General features: G+C 40.6%; 1 protein-coding gene across 4 annotated transcripts in view; it reads left to right on the top strand.

The window, feature by feature from the left end:
* PPP1R12A (protein phosphatase 1 regulatory subunit 12A) overlaps positions 1–25,131 on the top strand; it is a 150,119-nt gene that overhangs the window by 75,346 nt on the left and 49,642 nt on the right. For all 4 annotated transcript variants that reach the window (XM_038756294.1, XM_038756293.1, XM_038756295.1 and 1 more), the window contains exons 4-9: positions 6,362–6,521; positions 8,051–8,195; positions 16,408–16,482; positions 17,148–17,236; positions 17,388–17,545; positions 23,764–23,888. In XM_038756294.1, coding sequence (XP_038612222.1) covers positions 6,362–6,521; positions 8,051–8,195; positions 16,408–16,482; positions 17,148–17,236; positions 17,388–17,545; positions 23,764–23,888 — 752 coding nt within the window. The remainder of the gene's footprint in view (positions 1–6,361; positions 6,522–8,050; positions 8,196–16,407; positions 16,483–17,147; positions 17,237–17,387; positions 17,546–23,763; positions 23,889–25,131) is intronic.

Raw genomic sequence — 25,131 nt, 5'->3', positions numbered from 1 at the left:
TCTGACACGAGAAGAGCAGAGTTGATTCTAACAACTGTGCTGACAAGCTCAGTTAGCTAATTCTGTGAGTTGATTCTGTGCTAACAAGCCATATCGCAGTTGTCCTAATCACTTGATTGAAAACCTTCTTGGGATCTTGATCCTTTCGCAGGTTTATAAAATACAAGTGGGGCATGGGCATAAAATGAATCTTACTGTGGACATTTCTCTCCGAGTTTCCCGTTCCAGGTCAGTTTTAGCTACCTGTTATTTTGAGGTTCCAAATTGGACTGTGAAATAGAATTTGCCTTAGGGCACAAATTCCACCGAGCACCTCTCCCCTGGTTCTAGGGCTCTGTGGGCTCTACCCTCCCATGTTTCTGCCCTCTCCCCACTGCTCTCTGCCCTGTCCTCCCTTGTTCATCCATCTCTTCACCAGTAGGAGAAAACTCAGAGGGCCCCAAAGAGTGACAGGGAAGGCGACAAGAATTTCCCTAAATTCTCCTTTTATTGAAAGGAAAGTGAATCATCATCATGTCTATTTAGATCATCTTCTTAGTCTACTTAGATCACTCAGGAAAGCACTACTATCAGAAAATGTTAATCAACTTTTAACTTGCTCATGGTTGTAAGATTGAGTTGCCCCTGTATTCCTCATCTCTAAGTAATGTGCCATTTAATGTAAGCTCTCTGCTGGAGGAACATTTTTCTCTCAATGTGGGTGGTTTGTAAATTTTCATGTAACTCAGAATGCCAATCTAAGATGGGATTGGTGCGTCCTAAAAATGAAAAGGGCTTTGAAATGCCAAGGTGTTTTTGAAATGCATTACTTCATATGGAATGGGCTTTGGCCACGGTCATTCCATGGCTGTAAGGGATCTGGACAACCAGACTTGGAAACCCAAACCCATTTTTTCATATGTCTTGACGAAGGTGTCCCTAGATGGGTATTACAGTTTCAGTAGAATGACAGATCCTCCATTGACGTGTCTAAGCTATAACACTCATCCATATTTAACAGATCTAAAAATTTCCTTAGATTAATTTTCCGTATCTTATTCATCATTAAAGTGAGGGACAAATGTGGGGTGAATGGACCTAACTGAGGACTGAAAAGAGAAAAACCTAAGTATGTCCATACTGTTATGAAAATTCCAACCAAAGGGCAAATGATGATGATGGCATTTGTTTAGCACTTATTATGTGCGAAGCTCTGTTCTAAGCACTGGGGGTATACAAGGTGATCAGGTTGTTCCATGTGGGGCTCACAGTCTTAATCTCCATTTTACAGATGAGGTAACAGGCACAGAGAAGTTAAGTGACTTGCCCAGAGTCACACAGCTGACAAGAGGCAGAGTCGGAATTAGAACCCATGACCTCTGCCTCCCAAGCCCATGCTCTTTCCACTGAGCTATGCTGCAAATGAGAAAGAGGTCATTACACATTACTTTCTCCCCAAAATTGCGCTTTACCCATAAACCAAAGGTACCAGGAGGTTTGAAATATTTAATTATATTTGTATTTCAGGAAACAGTGGTTCTGTGGATGTGTTTAAAATACTCCCTGTTTTGCCTTTCCCTTTTCCTTTCCTCAGTTTTAATCTTTGAGTGGCTTTTTCTTGGAGCAAGAATCAGGCTACTTAATAGAGCCAGCACCTTTCAACAGAATTGGCACAAGTATGAATTAGCTTGGAAAATGCATGCTGCCAGGCAGAGATGTGAGGAATAATTCACTTTTTACAGAGTCTTTATTCTCGTTCGTCATTAATCTCCACTTTTAATATGGATGTTTATAAGCTGGGTGATACAAGATCGCCATCTCCTGGCAAAGTGAAGCCAATATTCTAAACAGTTCGTGAACATTTTTGTAGGTCAAATACCAGCCACAGGAAATCAAGAAGTAAATGGAAATACATGAAATTTTCATAATATACTCTTGGAGAATGATAGGTTTGATGGAACAATATAAGTGGAACCTGACTATAAATAGATCCTTGTCGACCAATCTAGGGTAGGTGATTTGGGGTGAGGGAGAGAAGCGGGGAGTTTCAGTGTACTTGAAAAAATAGAAGTGGTTCAAAGGTTGCACTGGCATAATGACCCGGTGTCTCTCCTCCACCTTCTCACTGAGACAGATTCCTTTCAAAACCTGTCCCCTTGTCTTCTGTGTTGTGATGGTGCCATGTCATTCTGTATACCTTTAATTAAAAGGTATAATCAAACTACCCAACCAGTATCTTACATTAACCATAAGGAAAGTTACCTCTGGGGATTCCCCATGCAGCTTTCATCCTGCCTATCAGTATTTTAAACAGTCATGTCAAACTTAATTTCTAAGGATGGACTGCACTTGAACTAATAATTATTTGTAGAATAATTACCAGTGGAAGATATTATGAAATGAAACAAAAGGAAATGAAATGAGACATCGTATTCACCCATTCTGTGCAGACAAACATGGGCAGGGCATCACTGGCGGAAGGGGCAGTGGGCCAAGATTAGAGGGAGAGAGATAGCTGCACACTCCCTCTTGGGAGTCATAGGTTCTAATCCTTGCTTCGCCACTTGTCACTTCTCTGTGCCTCAGCTCCCTGATCTGTAAAGTGGGCAATAAAACTGAGCCCTATCTGGGTCAGGGACTGTGTCCAACCCAATTTGCTTGTATCCACCCCAGAGCTTAGTACAGTGCCTGGTACACAGTAAGTGCTTAACAAATACAATAATAATAATAATAATAATATCATCTTCTCGGGTGATTTATCAGTTGGACCTGATAGAGACGGAAGACGGACGACTCTCCTCCCCACTGCTGCTCAGTGGGTAGTTACAGGGCCTGTTGTCTGGTAAGGGAAGTAAATGCACAATGGAACCCAGAAAACTGGGAGAACAGCCCTCTGATGACGTCAGTAGCAGTATTTACAGCCCAGAGTCCTCTTTCCAGGTCAGGCTGATACTTACCGAAATCTGGGCATTTGTAAGCTGCTTCAAAACAACACAACTTGAGCTTTTAATCTAAGCAGGCTGTATTAAAATAGCTTAGTGAGCAGGTAGAGTTGTTGTAGTAGTACTTAGTGAGTGTCCAGTTGGTATATGAGTGTCAAGTTGGTATAAGCAAGTGACACATTCCCTGCCCATGAGGGATTGCCACCCTAAATAGACATATTCCCTGCCCACAACTAGCTCACAGTCTAGAGGGGGAAGACAGACATCAATACGGATAAATAAATTACAGATATGTGCATACGTATGATAGGGCTGGGAGGGGGGAAGGACAAAAGGAGCAAGTCAGGGCAATGCAGAGGGAATGGGAAAAGAGGAAAGGGCTGGGGCTTAATCTGGGAAAGCCTCTTAGAGAAAATGTTCCTTCAGTAAGGCTTTGAAGCGGGGGAGAATAATCGTCTGTCAGATTTTAGGAGGGAGGGCGTTCCAGGCAGAGGCAGGACGTGGGCTAGGGATCGATGGTGAGATCGAGACAGAATGAGAAGGTTAGCACTAAATGAGCCAAGAGTACGGGCTGGGTTGTAGGAGGAGAGTAGCAAAGTGAGATAGGCGGGAGCAGGGTGGTGGAGTGCTTTATGGCCATTGGTGAGGAGTTTTTGTTTGATGTGGAGGTGGATGGGCAACCACTGGGGTTTTTTTTGAGGAGTCGAGTGACATCTCCTAAGCGTTTCTGCAGAAACATGATCCAGGCAGCAGAGTGAAGTAAGGACCGGAGTGGGGAGAGACAGAAGGCTGAGAGGTCAATAAGGAAGCTGCTGCAGTAATCTAGGCAAGATTGGATGAGTGATTGCAGTAATGTAGTAGCAGTTTGGAGAGGAAAGGGCAGATTTTAACTATGTTATGAAGGGGCGACCAAAGGATTTAGTGACGAATTGAATATGTGGGTTGAATCACAGATAGAAGTCAAGGATAATGCCAAGGATACAGGCTTGTGAGACAGGAAGGATGGTGGTGCCATCTAAAGTGATGGGAAAATCAGGGTGGGGACAAGGTTAGAGTGGGAAGATGAGGAGTACTGTTTTGCACATGTTAAGTTTGAGGTGATGGGCTGATATCCAAGACATCCTTCTAGGCTGTGAGCCCGTTTTGGTCAGGGATTGTGTCTACTTGTTACTGAATTGTACTTTGCAAGCGCGTAGTACAGTGCTCTGCACACAGTAAGTGCTCAAAAAATGCAATTGAATGAATGAGTGAATCCAAGTAGAGATGTCCCGAAGGCAAGAGGAAATGTGAGATTGGTGAGAGGGAGAGAAATCAGGGCTGGAGATGTAGATTTGGGTGTCATTCACATAGAGGTGGTAGTTAAAGCCATGGGAGCAAACTAGTTCTCCAAGGAAGTGGGTGTAGATGGAGAATAGAAGGGGACCCAGAACTGAATCTTGAGGGATCCACAGAGTTAAGGGGTGGCAGGCAGAGGAGGAGCCTGAGAAGGAGACTGAGAATGAACCATCAGAGAGATAGAGAAGAACCAGGGGAGGACAGAGTCAGTGAAGCCAAGGTTGGATAATGTTTCAGGAGAAGAGGGTGGTCTACAGTGTCAAAGGCAGCTGAGAGGTCGAGGAGGATTAGGATGGAGTAGAGGCTGTTGGATTTGGCAAGAAAGAGATCATTGGTGACTTTTGAGAGGGCGGTTTCTGTGGAATGAAGGGGATGGAAGCCAGATGGAGAGGAAGAGATGGATCTAGGAGATGATGTACAAGAATGACCTGCAGGATTTGGCAGTAGGTTGAATGTGAGGATTGAAAGAATGATGTGTCCAAGATTGCACCAAGTTGGATTTCTGGGACAGCATGGCTAACGATATGATGTATTGAACTAGAAAGGAAGGCAAGGGGAGTCTGCACCGCCCAGAACAGGGGACTTCAGCATCCTCCTCTGGCGATCAGACACCAACTGCCTTGCAAGCCCTGTGAAGCTGAGGTTTTCAGCATATGAGAAATCATAATGCGGGTCAGAAGGGCCTGGATTCTAATCCAGGCTCTGCTACTTGTTTGCTGTGTGACTCTGGGCAAGTCACTTCATTTATCTGGACCTCAGTTACCATATCTGTAAAATGGGGATTAAGACTGGAAGCCCAGTGTGGAACAGGGACTGTGTCCAACCTGACTAGCTTTTATATACCCCCAAACCTAGTACAGTGCCTGGCACAAAGTAAACGCTTAACCAGTACCATTAAAAAAAAATTTTTTATCACCTATTGATTTAGTATTTACTTATGTCCCAGTTACATAGTTTTGCCATTTTGGGACATGTATGTATAATGAAGGATGCAGATTTTAAAAAACACGGTTTGGCGTGCTTTACAGTGGCCCCCTTCACTTTGAAGGGGGAGGCTGTGTTTTGGGAGATGACAATTAGTTAACACAGCCTTCATGTTTAACCTCTCCCTCCCCCCAACCCTATTCTTCCTTGCACTTCATCTAAGTAGTTTGATACCCTCCCCGCAACTCTCAGCACTTATGTACATATTGTTATTCTCCGTTGCCTCCCCTCTGTGTTGCATATTTGCTAAAGCTGAATATGAACCATTTCCCTACTAATGTGACTGCTTACTGGCAAAGCCATTGTAGTTTGTGACCATAGGTCTTCTGTAATACATGGTGGGAGACTTTTAAGAATTGCTTCAGCTTGGCTTAAACCACATATAAGAACATGCTGAGATATTTGAATTTTGAGGCGTGACCTGGATTGGTGTTAAAATGGGGCAGTTGGAAATTAATTCCTTTTACTCTGTGTAGTTTGCCTGCTGGAATAAGCAGGGTGCGTGTTTGGAAGATGAAAATCAGTTGGGTATTTATTTGACTGTGACTTTTAAATTCCTCTCCAGTTTCCTCACTCTCGTCTTTCCCCCTCTCGTCCTCTTGGTCGAGCCATCTCTTCTGCCTGGAACTCCCTCTTCCTTCAGATCTGGCAGATCACTGCCCTTCCCAGCTTCCAAGCCCCTGTAAAATCCCATTTTCCTCTAGGACATGTTCCTCGACCAATCTCTCATCTCCCTGCTACTGTGTCACCTGTCCACTTGAGTTCTCATCTCTTTTGCACTTAGATGTATATATTTAAACTCTTGCTGCCCCTGATCTGTAATTTATTTTAGTGCCCTCCTTGAGGGTAGGAATCATGTCCAACTCTATTGTATTTTCCCCAAGGGCTCAGTCCAGAGTAATACGTACAATTGATAGGATTGATGAAAAAAGTCTATTTTGTTACTTATAACTTCCCCATGCTGAGTCAATTGATGTAGAAATAACCAATTTGATTCCCTTACACTTTGGTGGTTTAAATTTCAAAACTGTTTAGTATGCTTTCTAAAAGGTTTTGTTTTTTAAAAAGTGTATGATGCCTAAGATCAGGAAAATTAATGTGAATCTTATCTTTTCTATTAGGGGTCGATATAGAAGCAGCTCGAAAGGAAGAAGAACGGATAATGCTTAGAGATGCAAGACAGTGGCTTAATAGTGGACACATAAATGATGTCAGACATGCTAAATCAGGTGGTACAGCCCTGCATGTAGCTGCTGCTAAAGGGTACACTGAAGTCTTAAAGTAAGTCTTGATTCATTAATAAGATTTTTTTTCCCCAAGTTACAGGCTGAAGACTAACTTAGTCTGCTCCTGAAGTTGCAATCAGTTTTTTCATTTCTAATTGTGGTCACAATTTTCTACTTATGGGTTCTTACTATAAATAGCCATAACGTCCATGAATCATTTTTGCCGCTCACGGGTAGACTAGTTTCACAGGTAGATTTATTTTTAGCCATTGTTCCTGACTCACTAGATGAGGAGCTGGATACGAAGCTATTTTTCCCAAATAAGAAAACTGAAGTCATAAGGCCAGTTGGTTTAAAATCCTACATATCTGGGGCCCGGGTGGTCATAGCACCCAAGTCTAAAAGAATAGTATGCATTGTTCTGTTCAGCAGCAGTATCATGGAAACATAACCTAGTGCAGATGGGCAGTGAATCCTTGAAATCGAGGAGTATTGGGTTAGAAATCCACTTTCCTTTTTGCAGGAGAGAGATGCGCTTATCCAAGTCTCTGTGAAAATGAACTCATTTTTCTTAATTGGCAGAAATTTTGTACTCTTTAGAGCCCACTTGGGACTGATAAATGCAAGTGATATTTTAACCGTTTTTGACATCAGATACCTGGAGGGTTGAGAGGTTTTGTTTTTTTCCATAAACGCCAACTGGTCCTCCATATTTAACGTGAGCTCTTGATTTTAAGTGACCATGACTTCATTGTGTTGGTTGAATTTGTGACGTTGACCCAAGCTTCTCAAGGAAATGGAGTTCTGAAGTTGGATTCTAAACTGTTGGCAATGTGTTAGTCAAATTCCACTAAAATGGGTTTGGGTTGGGGACAACAGAGGAACGTGGCTCCTGGTTCTGCGTGGAGGAATGGCCAATAGTGCTGGCAGCTGGTGATGTTGACACTCTCTCTCCCTTGCCAGTCATCTTCCCGCTGACCTCAGGAGTGCTAAAAGTAATCATGACTAGGTCATTTGCCTCTGAAAAAGTCCCTGGGTAAACTAGATGTAAATATTGTAAAGCAAACTGCTCGCTTTAGTGTTCTGGTAACCCTCTTCCAGGGTAATAAAAAATCCAAAAATACTCAGCAGCATGTGTCCCTCAGCAAGATTTTGTCATATAGGTGGATACTTGAAATGCAGTATCATAGACTATGAACCAGTTTTGAAAGGTCTAGCATAACTGCCTTCTGTTTCAAGTTGAAAATCATGGGTTTGCCTTAATCTAGTTCTCAGATCACAAATGTAGTTAACAAGTAACCCCTAGTACCTTTTATACTTACCAAAGTCCACCACCAAATGAAGAGAAATCGCAAAGTGAACCTAGCTAAAGCGTGAGTGTAATTGCAGTGACTTTCTGCGTTGGCTACTTTTCCCTTGATCCTGTTAAATCTGAGGTAGAAAAAATGTGTGAAATATGAAAATCCATAGAGCAGAATGGCTCATGTAAGCAAAGTTTTTAACTGGTATGGGCAAATTATTGGAAAACTTCAAAAGATCCTAGAGTCGATTTGTCACTTACCTAATTCATTATAATTTCTCCAGACTCTTAATACAGGCAAGCTATGATGTAAATATTAAAGATTTTGATGGCTGGACACCACTTCATGCTGCAGCACACTGGGGTAAAGAAGAAGCATGTCGAATTTTAGTGGAAAATTTATGTGATATGGAGATGGTCAACAAAGTGGTAGGCCTTTTAAAATGTATACCTATTTCAGATTTCTCTTGAACTGTATTAGGAATTATATAAGAAACCAGCTTGAAATACAATCTTTTCTGTAACTCAGGTTTTATCAGAAACCCAGAGCGAAAATGCCAGTGACTGTAATGGCTGTACAGTAACTGGCACTTTTCAGTGGTGCTAGTGCTTCAGGTTTCTGTTAAGTTTCTGATTTATTTTTCCGTCCAAGTATCATGAAGCTTTATCCCTAGTGTTTAGTCCGATCTTATTGTAAAATAAAATTATGTGGACTTTAAACTCTTTGAAGAATGGCTACACTGGCATTCATACGTGGACATACTGGGAGCACACTCTTTTTTCACTAAGTTGCTTGGTATTGTGGAAATAGATAAATGGAGAACATTTAGGATTTCTCAGATGTTTTCTACGCTTAAGACAAAGGTTATTAATGTGTAAATTTGCATATGGATTTTATGATTTCTTTTAACGGAACCTGCAATGATGTGTATCCACATTTCATTCAGGGGCTAAAAATGGACCACATTTAAGTTGCAACAGTTACGAGAAGAAAAATCTGACTACCAATGCAGTCATTTTTTGTCTTTATAACGATAGTTTATTTCCTTCTTTTTCTGGAATTTTTCAAATCTTGTGGAGGGAGAAGAGTGACCATTTAATCTAGCTCTCTAATGTGTAAAACCAGAATACACAACATTCGTTAATTTCATTTTTATTTGTGGTATGAGACCTTTCCAAGCCCAGTTAATATTAGTTTTGATATTTTTTCTGATACATTTGTTTCACCACTATGGTGATGAGACCTTCTCTTGCAGCTGTTCTATTACTATCCTAATTCCTATCTGAATTTATTTTTATCATTCCTTCAGCAGAACAAATGGCTGTTTTGTTGTCATTTTATTTATGATCTGCTGCAGTATTATTAGCTCCTTCATGTACCATAACTTTCTATTTTTTCCCCTTTTCGCTTGCCATTACATAAAGTTTTCTCATTACATTTTTTAATTTTAAATCCAACTGTATTTGATATTCTTGTATGTATTTCATTATTCCTGTTTTTTTCTTCCTTTTTTTTAACTTTTGCATGGTGAAACTAAGGTGTATATTACTCCAAATTTTCTACCCCTAGTTCTCCTGTAATATGAAGGTTGCGTTCTTATTCTAAGCATAATCTTATTCTTTAAAAAAAAATACATTTTGAGGAGGCTCAAGGAACATTTGCTAAAACTATTTAGCAGATTTAACAGTGCAAAGTCAGATTCTCTTGATGCTCTCAAAGAAAGACGTAATTTTTAGGCATGTTTCACTTCTCCCAAGGGAACCTTCCATTAACCATAACTGAGCTGTACTGTTTAATAGTGATATCCCTCAAAGAAAATTTGCCTTGACTCCGTAGCCAAAATTCTGTTATTTCTAACATCTTTGTTAATAGTCAAGCTTTGTCCTTTTCGTGGACTAATAATAATGGTATTTGTTAAACGCTTACTGTGTACCCAGCACTGTTCAAAATGCTGAGCATGGACCACGTATTTAGAAAGCTGATTGTGATCCATGCTGTCATTTTAATAAACATGACACTGCTCACTCTCTTGTCAAAACACATTGTTTCTATTGTGACAAGAGAAATCAACTATTTTTGGACTTTTTTGTGAACTTGTAATTATTTGTGCATTATATCATGCAGTGTTAGCCGAAAGTTGAATAATCAAGATTTTATTGTTGCTTTAAAAAGAAAAAATACAGTAAAACCACAGTGACCGCAATTCAAAATGGTACACATTTCAACCGTAGTTTTTAAATTAACTTACCTTTTGGAATGCCTTTCCAAAAGCCATAACTGATCCTCTAAATTTCCTGGAAAAAAAATCATCCAAAAATTGGAGTAAATCTTTAAGAAGCACCATATGTATTCACATATTTCCCCACCCCAATTTTTGAGGTATAAGTAAAAAGGTGGTTTTTTTGTACCATTGTTTGGAGAAGAGGAAGTGATGTAGAAGGGTGAGCATGGGACAAGCAGCAGATGGTTATTCACTGACCATCTATTGTATGCAGCATTTTGGAGAGTTCAATAGAAGAGAAGCAGTCTGAAGTGCCCTCTTACCTTCTTTTTCCCTGACATCCTTATTTTTCCCACCTGTTCTCCTTATTGCTTGCCTTAATTCCCTGAGTAGTAGCCCAACCCCTATTTTGGATCTGCAAAAATTATGCCATAGGTGGGGTGATTAAGTTTGTAAATGTAGTATTTTACCATTTCTTATTTTGTAATTGATTAATTTCAATGTTAAGTTGATTTTCTGTTATTGAAGTTCCCATCATGAACAAATTTTTTTTAAAGTTAGGCTATAATTGATTATTTTTATCATGCATTTAATTATTTTCCATAATGCATATCAATCTGGTATTTGAATAGCTTCCTATGTGCTGAGCACTGTACTAAGTGCTTGGGAGAGTACAGTGCAACAGAATTAGCAGACACATTCCCTACCCATAATGAGCTTACATAAAACTGTCTTTCACTCAGGTATGGTCATGGAACAAATCTGTGAGAGTTTTTATTCTTCCTGTTTTTGTGGAAAAGTAAACCAATGGAATCTAGCTTTATTTCTATTTATTCTGATAACTTGACACCTGTCCACATGTTTTGTTTTGTTGTCTGTCTCCCCCTTCTAGACTGTGAGCCTGTTGTTGGGTAGGAACCGTCGCTATATGTTGCCAACTTGTACTTCCCAAGCGCTTAGTGCAGTGCTCTGCACACAGCAAGCACTCAATAAATACAGTTGAATGAATGAATGGAAGAAATAATTTATTCTGTTAAAGGAGTACAATGACTAGGAGGAAGAGCACGGGGCTGGGAGTCAAGGGACTTGGGTTCTAATCCCCGCTCTGCCACCTTGAGCAAGTCACTTAATTTATTGTGCCCCAGTTATCTCATCTGTAAAATGAGGATTAACACTGTAAACCACATGTGGGATAGGGACTGTGTCCACCCAGATTATCTTGTATCTACCCCAGTGCTTAGTTCAGTGCCTGGCACATAATAAGTGCTTAACAAATGCCATTAAAAAAAAATGGCATAGGTTGCTTCCTTCCCACTTTAGCCTAAAATCATTCCTCTCTTCAAGTGAAGAAAATTTGTAATTCAGGATGAGCTATTTAGCCGTGTCCCTGTTAACTGTAGTTTCTCGTGAAATCATTTTAAATGGTCAAGTTTGCTTTTTAGAAAGTTCTGCTTTCCAGTAGATCAGGTTTCCTTCATTCTCAGTTATCTTCGCTGCTTCCCCTTCTGACTTGTTTTCCCAATAGCCCTCAGTGTCAATGAGTGATGCCAGAGAATATCCTCCCCTCTCTATATACAACCTTGTTTACTCCAGTGATGAAGCAGAGAAGTCATATATGGTGGCTAGGAGTCCAGTGATGTGGTATTTTGGCAGCTGCTAGCCTCCTGAGCGTCATGTAAACTGTCAGAGTAGATCAGTAGGGTAGATTGATGGGTTTGATTTTTTCCCGCCCTATCAGCACCCTTCATTTTACTCTAGTTTTTGTTCTCTGTTAGCTGCTGTTTGCCTAATAGCCCCATTCCATTTGTCGAGGTAGAAAGTGAAAAGCAAGGTTAGTTAAGGGTGTTTCCATGTACCATTTGGACCCAGAAGAAACCCTCAAGGTAGGCAATATTCCCCATTCTGTTTTAACTGCCACCAAAGTTATTTGTTTAGTTCTGGCAACACATCAGAACTCACTGTATGGGGGAGTATAGCAAACCAATGAATTCAAAGAAAAAAGGTATATTGGTAGTCTGTAGGCATGTTCTAAGTCCAGTTCATACTCTGGGGCTTTGTTGCTCCCAGTATTAAAGTTTGGAAATTTAAAAAATGTGTCATTCTAAATAAAAGTTGCTCCTTTTTTTGGCATTTAATAAGCGTTTACTGTGTGCAAAGCTCTGTTCTAAGCTCTGGGGAGGGTACAAGGTGATCAAGTTATCCCATGGGGGGCTCACAGTCTTAATTCCCATTTTACGTATGAGGGAACTGAGGCACAGAGAAGTGAGGTGACTTGCCCAAAGTCACATAGCTGACAATTGGCGGAGCCGGAATTTGAACCCATGACCTCTGACTCCACAGTCCGTGTTCTTTCCAATGAACCCTGCTGCTTAAATGAGTGGTCATCCTTACTAAAAAAAACCCTTCACTGGGAAATATTTTATGGAAAAAATAGCTATTTAAGAATGTTTGGTAGTTATTTGCCGAGATTTGAAGGATGGTCTAGTTGTTGTACTCATAATTTCAGTGCCAGGTACATGAAGGCAACTGAGACAATGAGTTCCACAGACTTTTGAGCTGATTTGCCAGCCTTATTCGTCTCAGGTCTAGCTTCTGTTTTGGGTTCCGATCAATCACTGGTATTTTTCAAGAGTTTACTGTGTACAGAGTGCTTGGGAAAGTACAATATAATTGAGTTGGTAGACCCCTGAGCGAGGAGGGGCCAGACGGGGCTCCGCTCACCTATGGGGGCGGGGCCTGTGAGGGGCGGGGCCTAGAAGCAGCGTGGCTCAGTGGATAGAGCACGGGCTTTGGAGTCAGAGGTCATGGGTTCAAATTCCAGCTCTGCCAACTGTCAGCTGTGTGGCTTTGGGCAAGTCACTTAACTTCTCTGGGCCTCAGTTACCTCATCTGTAAAATGGGGATTAAGGCTGTGAGCCCCCTATGAGACAACCTGATCACCTTGTAACCTCCCCAGCGTTTAGAATAGTGCTTTGCACATAGTAAGCGCTTAATAAATGCCATTATTATTATTATTATTATTATCATAAGGAGCATACTAGGGTCTACAGGGGGAGACAGACATTTCAGTAAATTGCAGCTATTCTTTTTACTCAACCCTCCCTCTCTCAGGGAACTCATCCGCTCTCATGGCATCAGATGCCATCTCTATACAGATGACTCCCAAACCTACCTCTCTCGCACAAGTAGTGCTTAGTACAGTGTTTGGCACATAGTAAGCACTTAACAAAGATCATAATTAGTAACCACTATTCAGTCTTCCAATTTTGTCTTGCCTCCACAAGCATCCCCACTTGGATAGTCCATCAGTACCTCAGACTCAGCATATCCCAACCGAACCTCTCAACTCCTCACCTTCAGCTTCAAGGCTGTCCATCACCTTGCCCCCTCCTACCTCACCTCCCTTCTCTCCTTCTACAGCCCAGCCTGCACCCTCTGCTCCTCTGCTGCAAATCTCCTCACCGTGCCTCGTTCTCACCTGTCCCGCCGTCGACCCCCGGCCCACGTCATCCCCCTGGCCTGGAATGCCCTCCCTCCACACATCCGCCAAGCTAGCTCTCTTCCTCCCTTCAAAGCCCTACTGAGAGCTCACCTCCTCCAGGAGGCCTTCCCAGACTGAGCCCCCTCCTACCTCTCCCCCTCCTCCCCCTCATCTCCCCCACCTTACCTCCTTCCCTTCCCCACGGGACATGTATATATGTATATATGTTTGTACATATTAATTACTTTTTACTTGCACATATCTATTCTATTTATTTTATTTTGTTAATATGTTTGGTTTTGTTCTCTGTCTCCCCCTTCTAGACTGTGAGCCCACTGTTGGGTAGGGACCGTCTCTATATGTTGCCAAATTGTACTTCCCAAGCACTTAATACAGTGCTCTGCACACAGTAAGTGCTCAATAAATACAATTGAATGAATGAACTCTCTACTTCTTTATTCCTGGTGATAATTACCACTTTTGTCACGGCCCAGAAGCCCACAACCTAGGGGCTCCTCTTCAGTTCCTCCTTCTTTCAGCTCACATTCAAGTAACTACTAAATCCATCTGATTTCTTCTCCAGAACACTTTCTGGATCTATCTCTTGCTCTCCACCAAAACAGCTACTACCCTGCTTTAACTCTTCATCATTTCGTGGTTAGGCTATGACATCAGCGTCCTTACTGGTCTTCCCCAATCAATACACACTCCAGGCTGCTAGTAATCAGTGTTCATTGAGCCTGTACCGTGTGTCGAGCACTCTGTTAAGTGCTTGGGCAAGTACAGTCAGCGCTTAGAACGTGCTCTGCACATAGTGAGTGCTTAATAAATGCCATTATTATTATTACAGTAGAGTTATCCAAATTCGCCCTCTCTAGGTGATAAGCTTGTTCTGGGCAGAGAATGTACCTGCTAATTTTATTGTACCCAAGCTCTAGTTTGGTGCCCTGCACATAGTAAGTGCTCAACAAACACCGTTGATTGATTGATCATTGTCTTGAAACACCACTTGGCACACTTGCTCCACTTCTTAGAAACTTCCAGTGGCTGCCAGTGTAGTGCCACGCTGAACAAAAAACTCCGTCCGTTGTCTATATTTCCGTACCAAAGTCCTCCATCTTTCATATTGACTGTCTTCACTAATAATAATAATGGTATTTAAGTGCCTACTATGTGCTGAGCACTGTATTAGGTGCTGGGGTAGATACAAGATATTCAGATATCCACATGGGCCTCACAGCCTAAAGGTCAGGGAGTAGGATTAAATTCTCATTTTACAGACCAGGAAACTGAAGCCCAGAGAAGTGAAGTGACATTCCCAAGGACAAGTGGCAGAGCCAAAATTACAACCCAGGCCCTTGCTCTCTGCACTAGGCCACACTGTTTCCTGTGTATCTGTGTGTTATTTATTTTGATATTTCACTCTGTCCTAGTCATTATTTACCCTAACTGATCCTTGTTCTTCCTACTCCTACCATTATTTGTAAATATTTTGTGTATGTGTCTTCCCAAGAACTTAGTACAGTTCTCTGCACTCAGTAAATGCCATTGTTGATGGATGATGTAAGGTCCTTATGGGCAGAGAGTATCTTGCTTCTGTTGTACTTTCTCATGAGATTAGAACCATTGCCTTTAATGGGCTTCCAAATACCATTACTACTATTTTGAAAAGACCTGAGAGTTTCCAGGTAGGGTTGACAAGCCAACAAAATTGTGACATTCAGGCTTTTTAGCTTTCTGAAATCTGTCCCCTTTCTCTTCCCCATCCCCACTAAATATTTGTTTCCTTTTTTTCCCTGCACTCAATGAAAGTTGCCCACATGTGTATGCTCCAATAATGTAAGAACCTCACTTTAAGTGAAAACACAAGAAACAGAGCGTTTTTCTTTTGAAGATTGGAGGCAAATTGAAAAGTGACATGAAAGATTTGGTTTTATTTTTGACTCTGCAACATTTGACAGAGAGAGAAAATGTGACCTTTTTTTGATATTAGTTACTCAACATGCAGTTCTTAGGATAGGTTGAAATCAGAAGTTTTTTCTTTGAAAAGATCCATTTTTGTATTAAGTAACCGTTTGCAAACTTTGTGCCTTCCTTGTAGACAACTCTTACTTTGGGTTTTTGAAAGAATAATGTTTTCAGAGTGGGGTTTAATGTAAAATCACTTCTGAGTAGTGATTTTACATTAGGTGATTCAGACAGCAGCACTGTTACAGTGAATGCCTTCCTAAAGAACGAGCTTTTGGCATTCAGCAAATTTGTACCAGTGAGGCAGTTCTAGGTCAGATCCCGGCAGCAGAGAAAAGCATTACTATGTTTGGTCAATGACTCTTTGAAAAATTCCTTTTCCAAAGTCAACAGAAACAGACTGACAGATGTTCATCTGAACTGCTTTCGGAAGCACGATGAGTCCCATCTGCAGTTCAGTCATCCAGAAGCACAGGCTTTCTTGTAAAACACTTCAACTCATTTTACTGCTATGCTTGCATTTTATTTCATTTTTCCAAGTGTTGTTTTTTTTTAACTTTCATCCTATGGGAATGTTACCATGTCTCAGAAGTTTCATTTCTCTCCCCCTACCTCACCACCCCGCCTAAAAAAAAAAACCTACCTTAAGGGAAAAAATAGTGTCAGTCGGCTTTCGCCAAGCATATAGGGGTGCTTTTTTAAATTTGAAAATTGTTTCAGTAAAAAAAAAAAAATGCCACAGTACCTGCTGAGAAATAGTCTTTATGGTAGTATTGTGTATGCCCGACCAGCTGATAATGCCAGTGTGCTAGTTTGTGGGTGGAGGTGAGGGAATTGTAGGTGAGAAGAGATTAGAAGTGCAGTTCTTTGATCTAGCCTGTGGAGTAGAACAAGATAAGCAATAAGACCACCTCCTGCGCACTGTATGAAAATGTGATTTATCAGAACTGTTTTCTGTCCCTTTCTGTAGGGTCAGACAGCATTCGATGTAGCCGACGAAGACATTTTAGGATATTTAGAAGAACTGCAAAAGAAACAGAATCTGGTAGGTTTGGGGAAAATGAGAGGGTCACATGCTAGCGAAGAAAAATCTTGTGGTATAAGACTAAATCTTCAGAGTTGTGTTGTTTATGAATTTTAAAGTTCTTTTAAACCCGACCATCCTTTACTATAACTTCTATCCAGACAAGCTTAATGCTCTTGGAAACAAAAGGCAATTTAATTGTTGTTGGAAGACTAGTCCTTGATTGTTGCCTTCTTGTCAGGCCTCTGTAAAAGAAAAGTATGAACCCATTATAAAATGCAGAATACCAGTGCCAGTGGGACATGCAGACCCAGGCATTCTATTTCTGGTAAATTTCACTCCTCTTATTTTCTAATTTCCCATTTTTTAATACCGTGTAAATTATTTGACAATGCAGCCATGTAAAGCTCCTCTTGTAATTAACCACCTGCCTACATCTCATCTTATCTAATTATCACCTGAGTGGATTGTCAAGTAGGTAAAGGTTATGTGGTGAGGTACCCCCACTCCCCTAGTCTTTCCAGGTTATTTGGCAAAGGAGCAATAAATATCAGGCTCTTCCAAGAACCACACATGGGAAACATGTTGGACAGCTCAATCTAGTTCTGCTTGTCATAGGTTAATTAATTTTAAAAAATTGTAATTGTTACTAAATTCACTATGTTAAATTTCTGTGCATTCTAAAGCTTCATAGTGAAAAACGAGAAAAGAAATCTCCACTAATTGAGTCTACAGCCAACATGGACAATAATCAATCCCAGAAAACATTTAAAAAGTAAGTACTCAGAAAATGAGGGCTTTTTTATGAGAAATAAGTTTATAAAGTTTGTGTGGCTAGACTAAATAAATTCAGGATTTGATTGTAATGGGTTTACTAGTTTACAGTTGAAACTTTTGTAATTTGGAATTAAACTCTTTTGCTATAGTAAAGAAACCCTGATTATCGAGCCAGAGAAAAATGCATCCAGTATTGAATCTTTAGAGCAAGAAAAGGCAGATGAAGAAGAAGAAGGGAAAAAGGATGAATCCAGTTGCTCTAGTGAAGAAGATGATGAAGATGATTCTGAATCGGAAGCTGAAACAGGTAAATGTGTGCGGGCTAGGAAAATGTATTTGATGTTTACCTGTAAAATATAGGTTAGTATCACAGTGATGAGACCTCTAAATTGTGGTGTCATTTTAATTTGAACTCAAGCCTGGAAGGTGCAGTGCATACATTATTGAGCTATGGTTAAAGATGTAGAGTTGAGGGGCTCCATTAAACAATATTTTGAAAATAGAATGATTGTTGAATTATTTTTAATATGAAGGTAAACCAATGGCAGTTAAAAACCCTTTAAAATAAAGAAACTAGCAAAGGCAGTTTCTGGGATTGAATTAGGCTGTATAAGTGACAGGCTCTTATTTGAGTCTTCATTTATGTAAAAACACAGACCCAAGCGTGTCCTCTGGAAGGTAACACAGACTTCCAGCTACATCAGTAGTAACTGGAGACCTTGAAAAGAAATCATTGTAAAGTACTGATTAATTGCAGTCAAGGCCAGTTTCAGATCATTAAATTCAGCTAATTAAGGTCCAGCATGCCTCAAATTTATTTAGTTTCTCTGGGCATTAGGTTTGTGGTGGTGGTAGTGGGGTGGGTGGGAAATAGTCTTGATTCACTCTAATTGGAAGCCCTATTTAAGTGTATGCTGATTTGAGCATTGACAATGAAGAGTTAAAAATATAAATATTGTTTTGACAAGAGAAAGAAACATGATTTTTTCCAAGTAGCCTGTGTCTACAGACTTCTGAATGTCTGACTTCTGAGTGTTTACAGTATTCTAGACTGTGTATTTCTTGTGGGCAGAGGATCTGTCTAACCAACTTGTTATAGTGTACTCTCCTAACGGCTTAGTGCAGTGTTCTGCACACAGAAGGGACTCAATAAATGCGATCAGTTGATCAGTACATGGAGATTCATAAAATTCTCCTGTAATGCCAAAGTTGATTTTTTTCAGGACCCCACATTCAGGATAATTCACATTGTAGTACTCACCACATCCAGTGCCATCCATCTACGACCATTTCTTCCGACACTTTGCCAAACTGTATCTGGACAGGCTTTCGTCATCAGTAGAACATTTCCTTATTCCGTCTTCATGTTCTAGCCAAAGTATATAGTGAAGCATGCCTTGTGGCAGAACTGAGTATCAGTGATTAGTAAATTCTATTGCTACTACTGACTGCTCTGAATATGTAAGGCCTGCTCTTTTTAGACAGCATATATATTTTCTCATTTAATTTCTTAGGGAGATCTTTGCATTATAAGATGTTGCAAACATTGTGATGTCAATTCCCATGTAATTTCCTGCAGGACCTGAAAATTTGTTGCCAGGAAGCTAGAATAGATAAGAGAAGGTTCACTCTTCCCCGTGCTCTGTGCAGTGATATCTAGATGTTACTTGCTGCTGTTAGATATTCCCCAGTGTTCCTTGAAAGTGAAGTAGGTAAAAGATATGATTGGCCCATATGCATTAGATGTCCTAGCTCTCCATCAGCTTCACCTTTTGTATTATTCCTTGCGGTCTCCAAGCCAACAGTACCTGGGGGTTCCTCCTAACACCTGAGATGTGATATTGTTGCCAAGCTTCTCTTCCCTGAGGCAGTCTTCCTTGCTAGGATAGTCTCACCTCCCCTGGAGATTTGGGGTGAGGAAGAGGCCCAGAATTTCTCTGCCTGAAAGATCCCTACAATTCAATTTCAGTGTACTGAGTTCTTTTTTTTTTTTTTCCTCCTTTTTTTGACTCTGTTCCTGGCTCTGTTACTCAATTCTTTAGTCTCAAATTATGATCTGGGAACAAAATATTTTTCTATGGCCATTTCTGTAAAAAAAAAAAAAGTACAATCAAATTGAATCCTGGGAAACTCATGGTAATGATAATAATGGTTTTAAGCACTTAATATATGCCAAACACTGATCTAGGTGCTGGAGTAGATAGATACAAGATAGCAGTGTAATCAGATCAGACACAGTCCCTGCCCCATATGGTGCTTGTGGTCTAATAGGGAGGGAGAACAGAATTTAAGGTTGCTAGATAACTTGAGACCTTCATTTTCTGTGTATTATGAGTATATTTGAGCTGCCATTCCATCTTTGAGTCCCTAGCAATAAAAGTACATGGTGAAAACCTTTTATTTCTTTTGAATCGGGATGTGAATAGTGTATGAGAGTCTCCTGAAAACTTAACCTGTCTTCCTTTCTAACCATAGCACCTAGATCTTATCATCATCACTATCTTGACACTGCTGATGTTGTGAGACAGAGGAATGAAGGTGACAATGGAGCCCATTTTCTTTTCTTCTTCTTTTTTTTATCTTTTTGTAAGCTCTTGATCATTCCAGAAGCTGATTGTCCCAGTATTTAGAAGTCATCTAGCACCCTCTGCTCTTCCCCATCCTGCTGATTACCCTTTTGTTTCATTCCTTGTTCCTCTTTTTGTTCTCTGTATCCCCCTTCTGGACTGTGAGCCCACTGTTGGGTAGGGACCGTTTCTATATGTTGCCAACTTGTACTTCCCAAGTGCTTAGTACAGTGCTCTGCACACAGTAAGCGCTCAATAAATATGATTGAATGAATGAATGAATGAATGATTGTTTCCCCGGGGTGTTAGTAAGGAAAGGGAATAATGATGAGTCTTGAAGCAGTCAGCAGAACTCAGGGATTGGGTGATCCTTGGATTTCATTTATCCTTCCTTTCCCTGGCCTGACAAGCACCCGCAACTAAAGTTTAAAACACTGACTGGGCAGAACAGTGTGGTGGCCCTTCTTGGCATCCACGCTAATGTTTATGACTACAGTCTAAATGTCCCTAACTTTTCCCCTGGCTTTCCTAACTCCCTCTTCCCTAACTTTCCTCCTTTGAACTTTCCGTCACATCTATCTCGAATTGTTATTTTTGGCTTGTAGTGCTTCCTGTGACAGTGGAGTCCATGTGTTCGCCATTTACCGCTACTGGATGTTCCCTGACAGTCCGTGAGCATGAGCACTAGGGAGGCAGCGTGACTCAGTGGAAAGAGCCCGGGCCTTGAACTCAGAGAGCCTGGTTTCTGATCCCAACTCTGCCCCTTGTCTGCTGTGTGACCTTGGGCAAATTGCTTTACTCTTGTATGTCTCAGTTCCCTTAAATGGGGAGTAAAATCCCTTAAAATCCCTTGAATGGGGATTCAATACCTGTTCTTCCTCCAACTTAGACTTTGAGTTCCATCTCAGACAAGGAATGTGCCCTACCCGATCTTAGAACAGTGCTCGACATATAGTAAGTGCATAACAAATACCTCAAAAAATGCAAATTGTGTGATTCCTTGGTCTTTATTTTTTACAACCCCCTCACACTCTGAATAGGCCATGCCTGCCATCCTCATAAAACTTCGTAGTAACAGAGGCCACAGCAGAGAAAATATTGGAAACTAATTGATGTTTTTATGGTGGAACAGAGAAAATAAGCAATACTGTTTCCTATTTAATTTCCTTTCTGACCATTTCTTATACTTATTAGAACAAAATAGTAATATACAGCTTGGATTTATAGCCTTACCTTTTTCCCAGGAAATATATTATGCATTTTGTTTTCTGGGATATGTACCCAAAGGGATATTCCTTTGACTATGACCATTATTTCAGCAGTAGTCAAATTCTGAGATGAATTTGAATTTTTTGAATTAATTCATAGTGAAATAAACATGGTATGAAAGGAAGCTCCCTTCAACTAGAAAAATGTTCCCTCTTTTCTGTACCTGTTTCCTCCCACCAAAACCTGACTTTGTCAGCAGTTCAGTTCATCTTAATGCTTTTTACAGATAATATATCATCTTGTAGCTTATTAGCTCCCTTTTTCTTGGCACCTGTGATTCTTAGAATGGCCTAAATTATAATTTGAGTGCTTTTATTTGGTATTTTGTCATGTTACAGTTGCATGTTGTCAGTTAAGCAGTCAGGGTGATTGAGTTTTGCTTTAAAGAGCACTGATGAATCCATTTCTGAGGTGGATTAGAGTCATTTGCAAGTGTGTTATATTGAAGTGTGTGGAGTTATTTATTGGGAAGAAGTAGGGAGACTTGAAATTTTTTCTAAATTAACATAGTGTTGTCTAAAGCCTTTCTTGCATTTATTCAGGGGAACCAAAATGGGTCAAACTCTAGAATAAGAGAATAGCAATGAATACTTCTGTTTTCGTGTGCAGTAAAAATGTCGTATTCCAAAACCAGGTTTAATATATTTAATAATCATGTGAATTGGCATAGAAGCATCTGTAAATGATTGTATTTATTAATAAACTCTATCTTAAGTAACATCTTAAAAAGACATAAGCACATTAAGTTACACAGAGTGCCTACTTTCTTATTCAGCAACATTACATTTTGCCTCACTTCTCAGATGGGATCATTTTGTTCTTCCTGTTGCTGGTAGTCAGTTGTGCCAGGAAAATTTGACTCTGACACAAGAATTAATCTATGTAAACGCTGTGTGTGGTTTTTTTAACATCAACACGACTTTATCATACTTTATTTGGCAAGCTAGAAAAAGCAGGACTTTTCCCAGTAGAGCCTCAGTTTTGTAAGCTCTAAACCTTGTGTTTCCCTTACTCTAGTTCATCATAAAGTGACTTTTCAACATGCCTGTTCTACCTAAAATAACTGTTTTGCTGAAACTATTTTCTAAAACAAGATAATCATCCTTTCCTCGGGATTATTAAAATATTCAGCAAAACTCTAGTCAAAAGTTGGTATTTCCTTCACTTTTAAATGGTTTGTGGAACTCTTTTTATCTGGTTTTAGCATATTAGACCACGTAAAAAAATTTCCCAAGAAAAATTCTAACTTGCATATGCCATACTTATTTTTTTTTTTACTCCTGCTTAGCAGATTCCCAGCTAAACTATGAGACTTGTTGATCAAAAAAGGTGGGAGTCAAGAGGGAAGAAAATGGGAAGACTAAGAAACTATGTAACAGTGAAGTGTGATATCTTTGTGAAAAACTTTGGAAGGTCTTTGGGGAGATTTTCACTATTTTTTAATTATTATTAGTGTTTGAGTGTCTCGTGTGCAGAGCACTGTACTAAGGGTTGTGCAAATAGGAGGAAGAAATGCTCTAATAGATTTTATAGATCAGTATGTGCCAAGGGTAATAGTAATAATAATAATGTCGGTATTTGTTAAGTGCTTACTATGTCCCAAACACTGTTGTGAGCGCTGGGGTAGATACAAGGCAATTAGGTTGTCTCACATGGGGCTCACAGTCATAATCCTCATTTTACAGATGAGGTAACTGAGGCACAGATAAGTTAAGTGACTTGCCCAAAGTCATACAGCTGACAGGTGGCAGAGCTGGGATTAGAACCTATGACCTCTGACTCCCAAGCCCGGGCTCTTTCCACTAAACCACATGCAAAGAAGCTAAGGTCAGGCAAAAATGTGGAAAAGATAGGGAAGCTGGTTTTATGAGGAAGAAAAATTAGTTGGGGAAAGTCTTCTGGAGGGAGTGGAGTTTTGGAAGGGCTTTCAAAGTTGAACTTTTGGCTAGCTGATCCATCAGTTAATCAGTGTTATTTGTTAAGTGCTTACTAGATGCAGAGAGCACTGTACTAAGTGCTCAGGAGAGAACAGTAGAGTTGGTATTCATGGTCCCCACCCTCAAGGCTTTTAGTCTTGTGGGAGAAACAGACAAGAGGATGTCCGAAACTGCAGAGAAGGAGAAAGATCAGGACTGGAAATGTAGATTTCGGAATCATCCACGTAGAGAGGGTAGTTGAAGCCGTGGGATCAAATGAGTTCTTCAAGTTACTGGGAGTAGATGGCGATTAGAAGGGGATGCAGAACTGAGCCTTGAGGGACCCCGTACGATCCTTCAGAAAAATGGGATGGGGTCAAGAGTCGGAATGAGGAGTGGGAGAGGGCAGGCTTCCAAGAGCTAGTAAGCCAGAAAGCAACCATTTTGAGTCTTTTCAGCTGTGACTGGAAGCTTTTGACTCTTGTCAGAGAGACCTGAGATGAGCAAATCTGGGGGCCAAACCCAGAACACTCGGGGGATGATCACCCCCGTGGAGCGGGCACCTCTGCCAAGCATCAGGGTAAAGTAGTATTATGTGTATTGAGTTTTGCCAGATCTTCTTTGGTTTTGTTGTACGATTTTTTTATCAAGGTGACACCCCCGTTCTTCCCAGTACAAGTGAAAATGAAAACCTGTGGTAACAAATGCTTAATTAGGCTAGTTAAGTTGACTCCCTCCTGAGTCTTAATGCCAAAAATGTTCTCTTGTTCTAGATAAGAGCAAACCTACACCATCAGCTCCAAATGCCAATACCTCCAGTACCCAGCCTGCTTCGGTTGCCGTGACAGCACCTTCTATTCCCACTGGACAGGCGACACCCACATCACCTATTAAAAAGGTAAGCCTTTTTAATCTAGCCTTTTATTGGTCAGCTGTATTGTATGATATATCGAAAAATTTTTATGCTTTTTGAAATGGATTTAAACTTCTCCACTAGAGTGTAAGCTCCCTGAGGGCAGAGACCGTGTCTTCTGACTAGTTGCCCTCTCCCAAATGCTTAATACAATGTTTGGCATGGACTAAGCACTCAAAGGTTACCGTAGATTGTTCAACAAAAGTGAATTTATTTTAAAAATACAAAAGTCTTTGCAACATGTTAATTTTTATTAAAATGTCTGGAGTTCAAGAACATTGAATCAAGTTCATGTATCATCACCCTTTTAAAAAAAAAAAACAACGTTTTGCGTCTCATCAGTCAGTGTAGTAACATTTTATTTTTAAGCACCATTAATGCAGTACTTGGGTGGGGCATTATCGACTCAAGGAATTCCTGGTTTGAGGGTGCGTATTAAACGGTAGATTCTTCAGAGCTAGATTCTGAAGTGTTTGATTTTTCACTGCTTAGTATCCTACTAATGCTCCATACTGTAGAAAGAAAAGACACTTTACCCCTAGGCTGTAAGCTCGTTCTCTAGACTGTAAGCTTGCGTAGGCAGGGAAAGTGTCTGTTATGCTGTACTCTCCCGAGTGCTTAGTACAGTGTTCTGCACACAGTAAGCACTCAGTGCAGATGGTCGATTGATGGATTATCAGCTTGCCGCCTCACAGCTCACCATTTCAGAGACTTTGGCAAAAGAGGAGTGGAGTTAGATAGGAAAGAGTCAACGAGGCTGACTGGAGCAGTCCTGTGGAACGTAACAACCTCTTGGCTGTCACCAAAGCAGCATGGCTATGAGAAGCAGCGTGGCTTAGTGGAAAGAGCACGGGCTTGGGAGTCAGAGGTCGTGGGTTCTGATCCGGCTCCACCACTTGTCAGTTGTGTGACTTTGGGCAAGTCACTTAGCTTCTCTGTGCCTCAGTTACCTCATCTGTAAAGTGGGCATTAAGACTCTGAGCCCCACATGGGACAACCTGCTGACCTTGCATCTACTCCAGTGCTTAGAGCAGTGCTTGGCACATAGTAAGTGCTTAGCAAATACCATCATTATTAATTATTGAAGGGAAAGGGACTGCAGTTATCTACTTGGCAGTTACTACAATGCAAATCTTAGAACTAGCTTTTCCTATTTCCCTGCAAATGGAAAGAAATACACTCCCTTCCTCCATTCACTTGGCTGCTGCCACCTTTAAATGCCAGTGAG

This window comes from Tachyglossus aculeatus, chromosome 14, assembly GCF_015852505.1.
Source record: "Tachyglossus aculeatus isolate mTacAcu1 chromosome 14, mTacAcu1.pri, whole genome shotgun sequence".
Taxonomy (NCBI): Eukaryota; Metazoa; Chordata; class Mammalia; order Monotremata; family Tachyglossidae; genus Tachyglossus; species Tachyglossus aculeatus.
The sequence above is the reverse complement of the archived record's forward strand: the minus strand, read 5'-3'. Positions and strand labels throughout refer to the sequence as shown.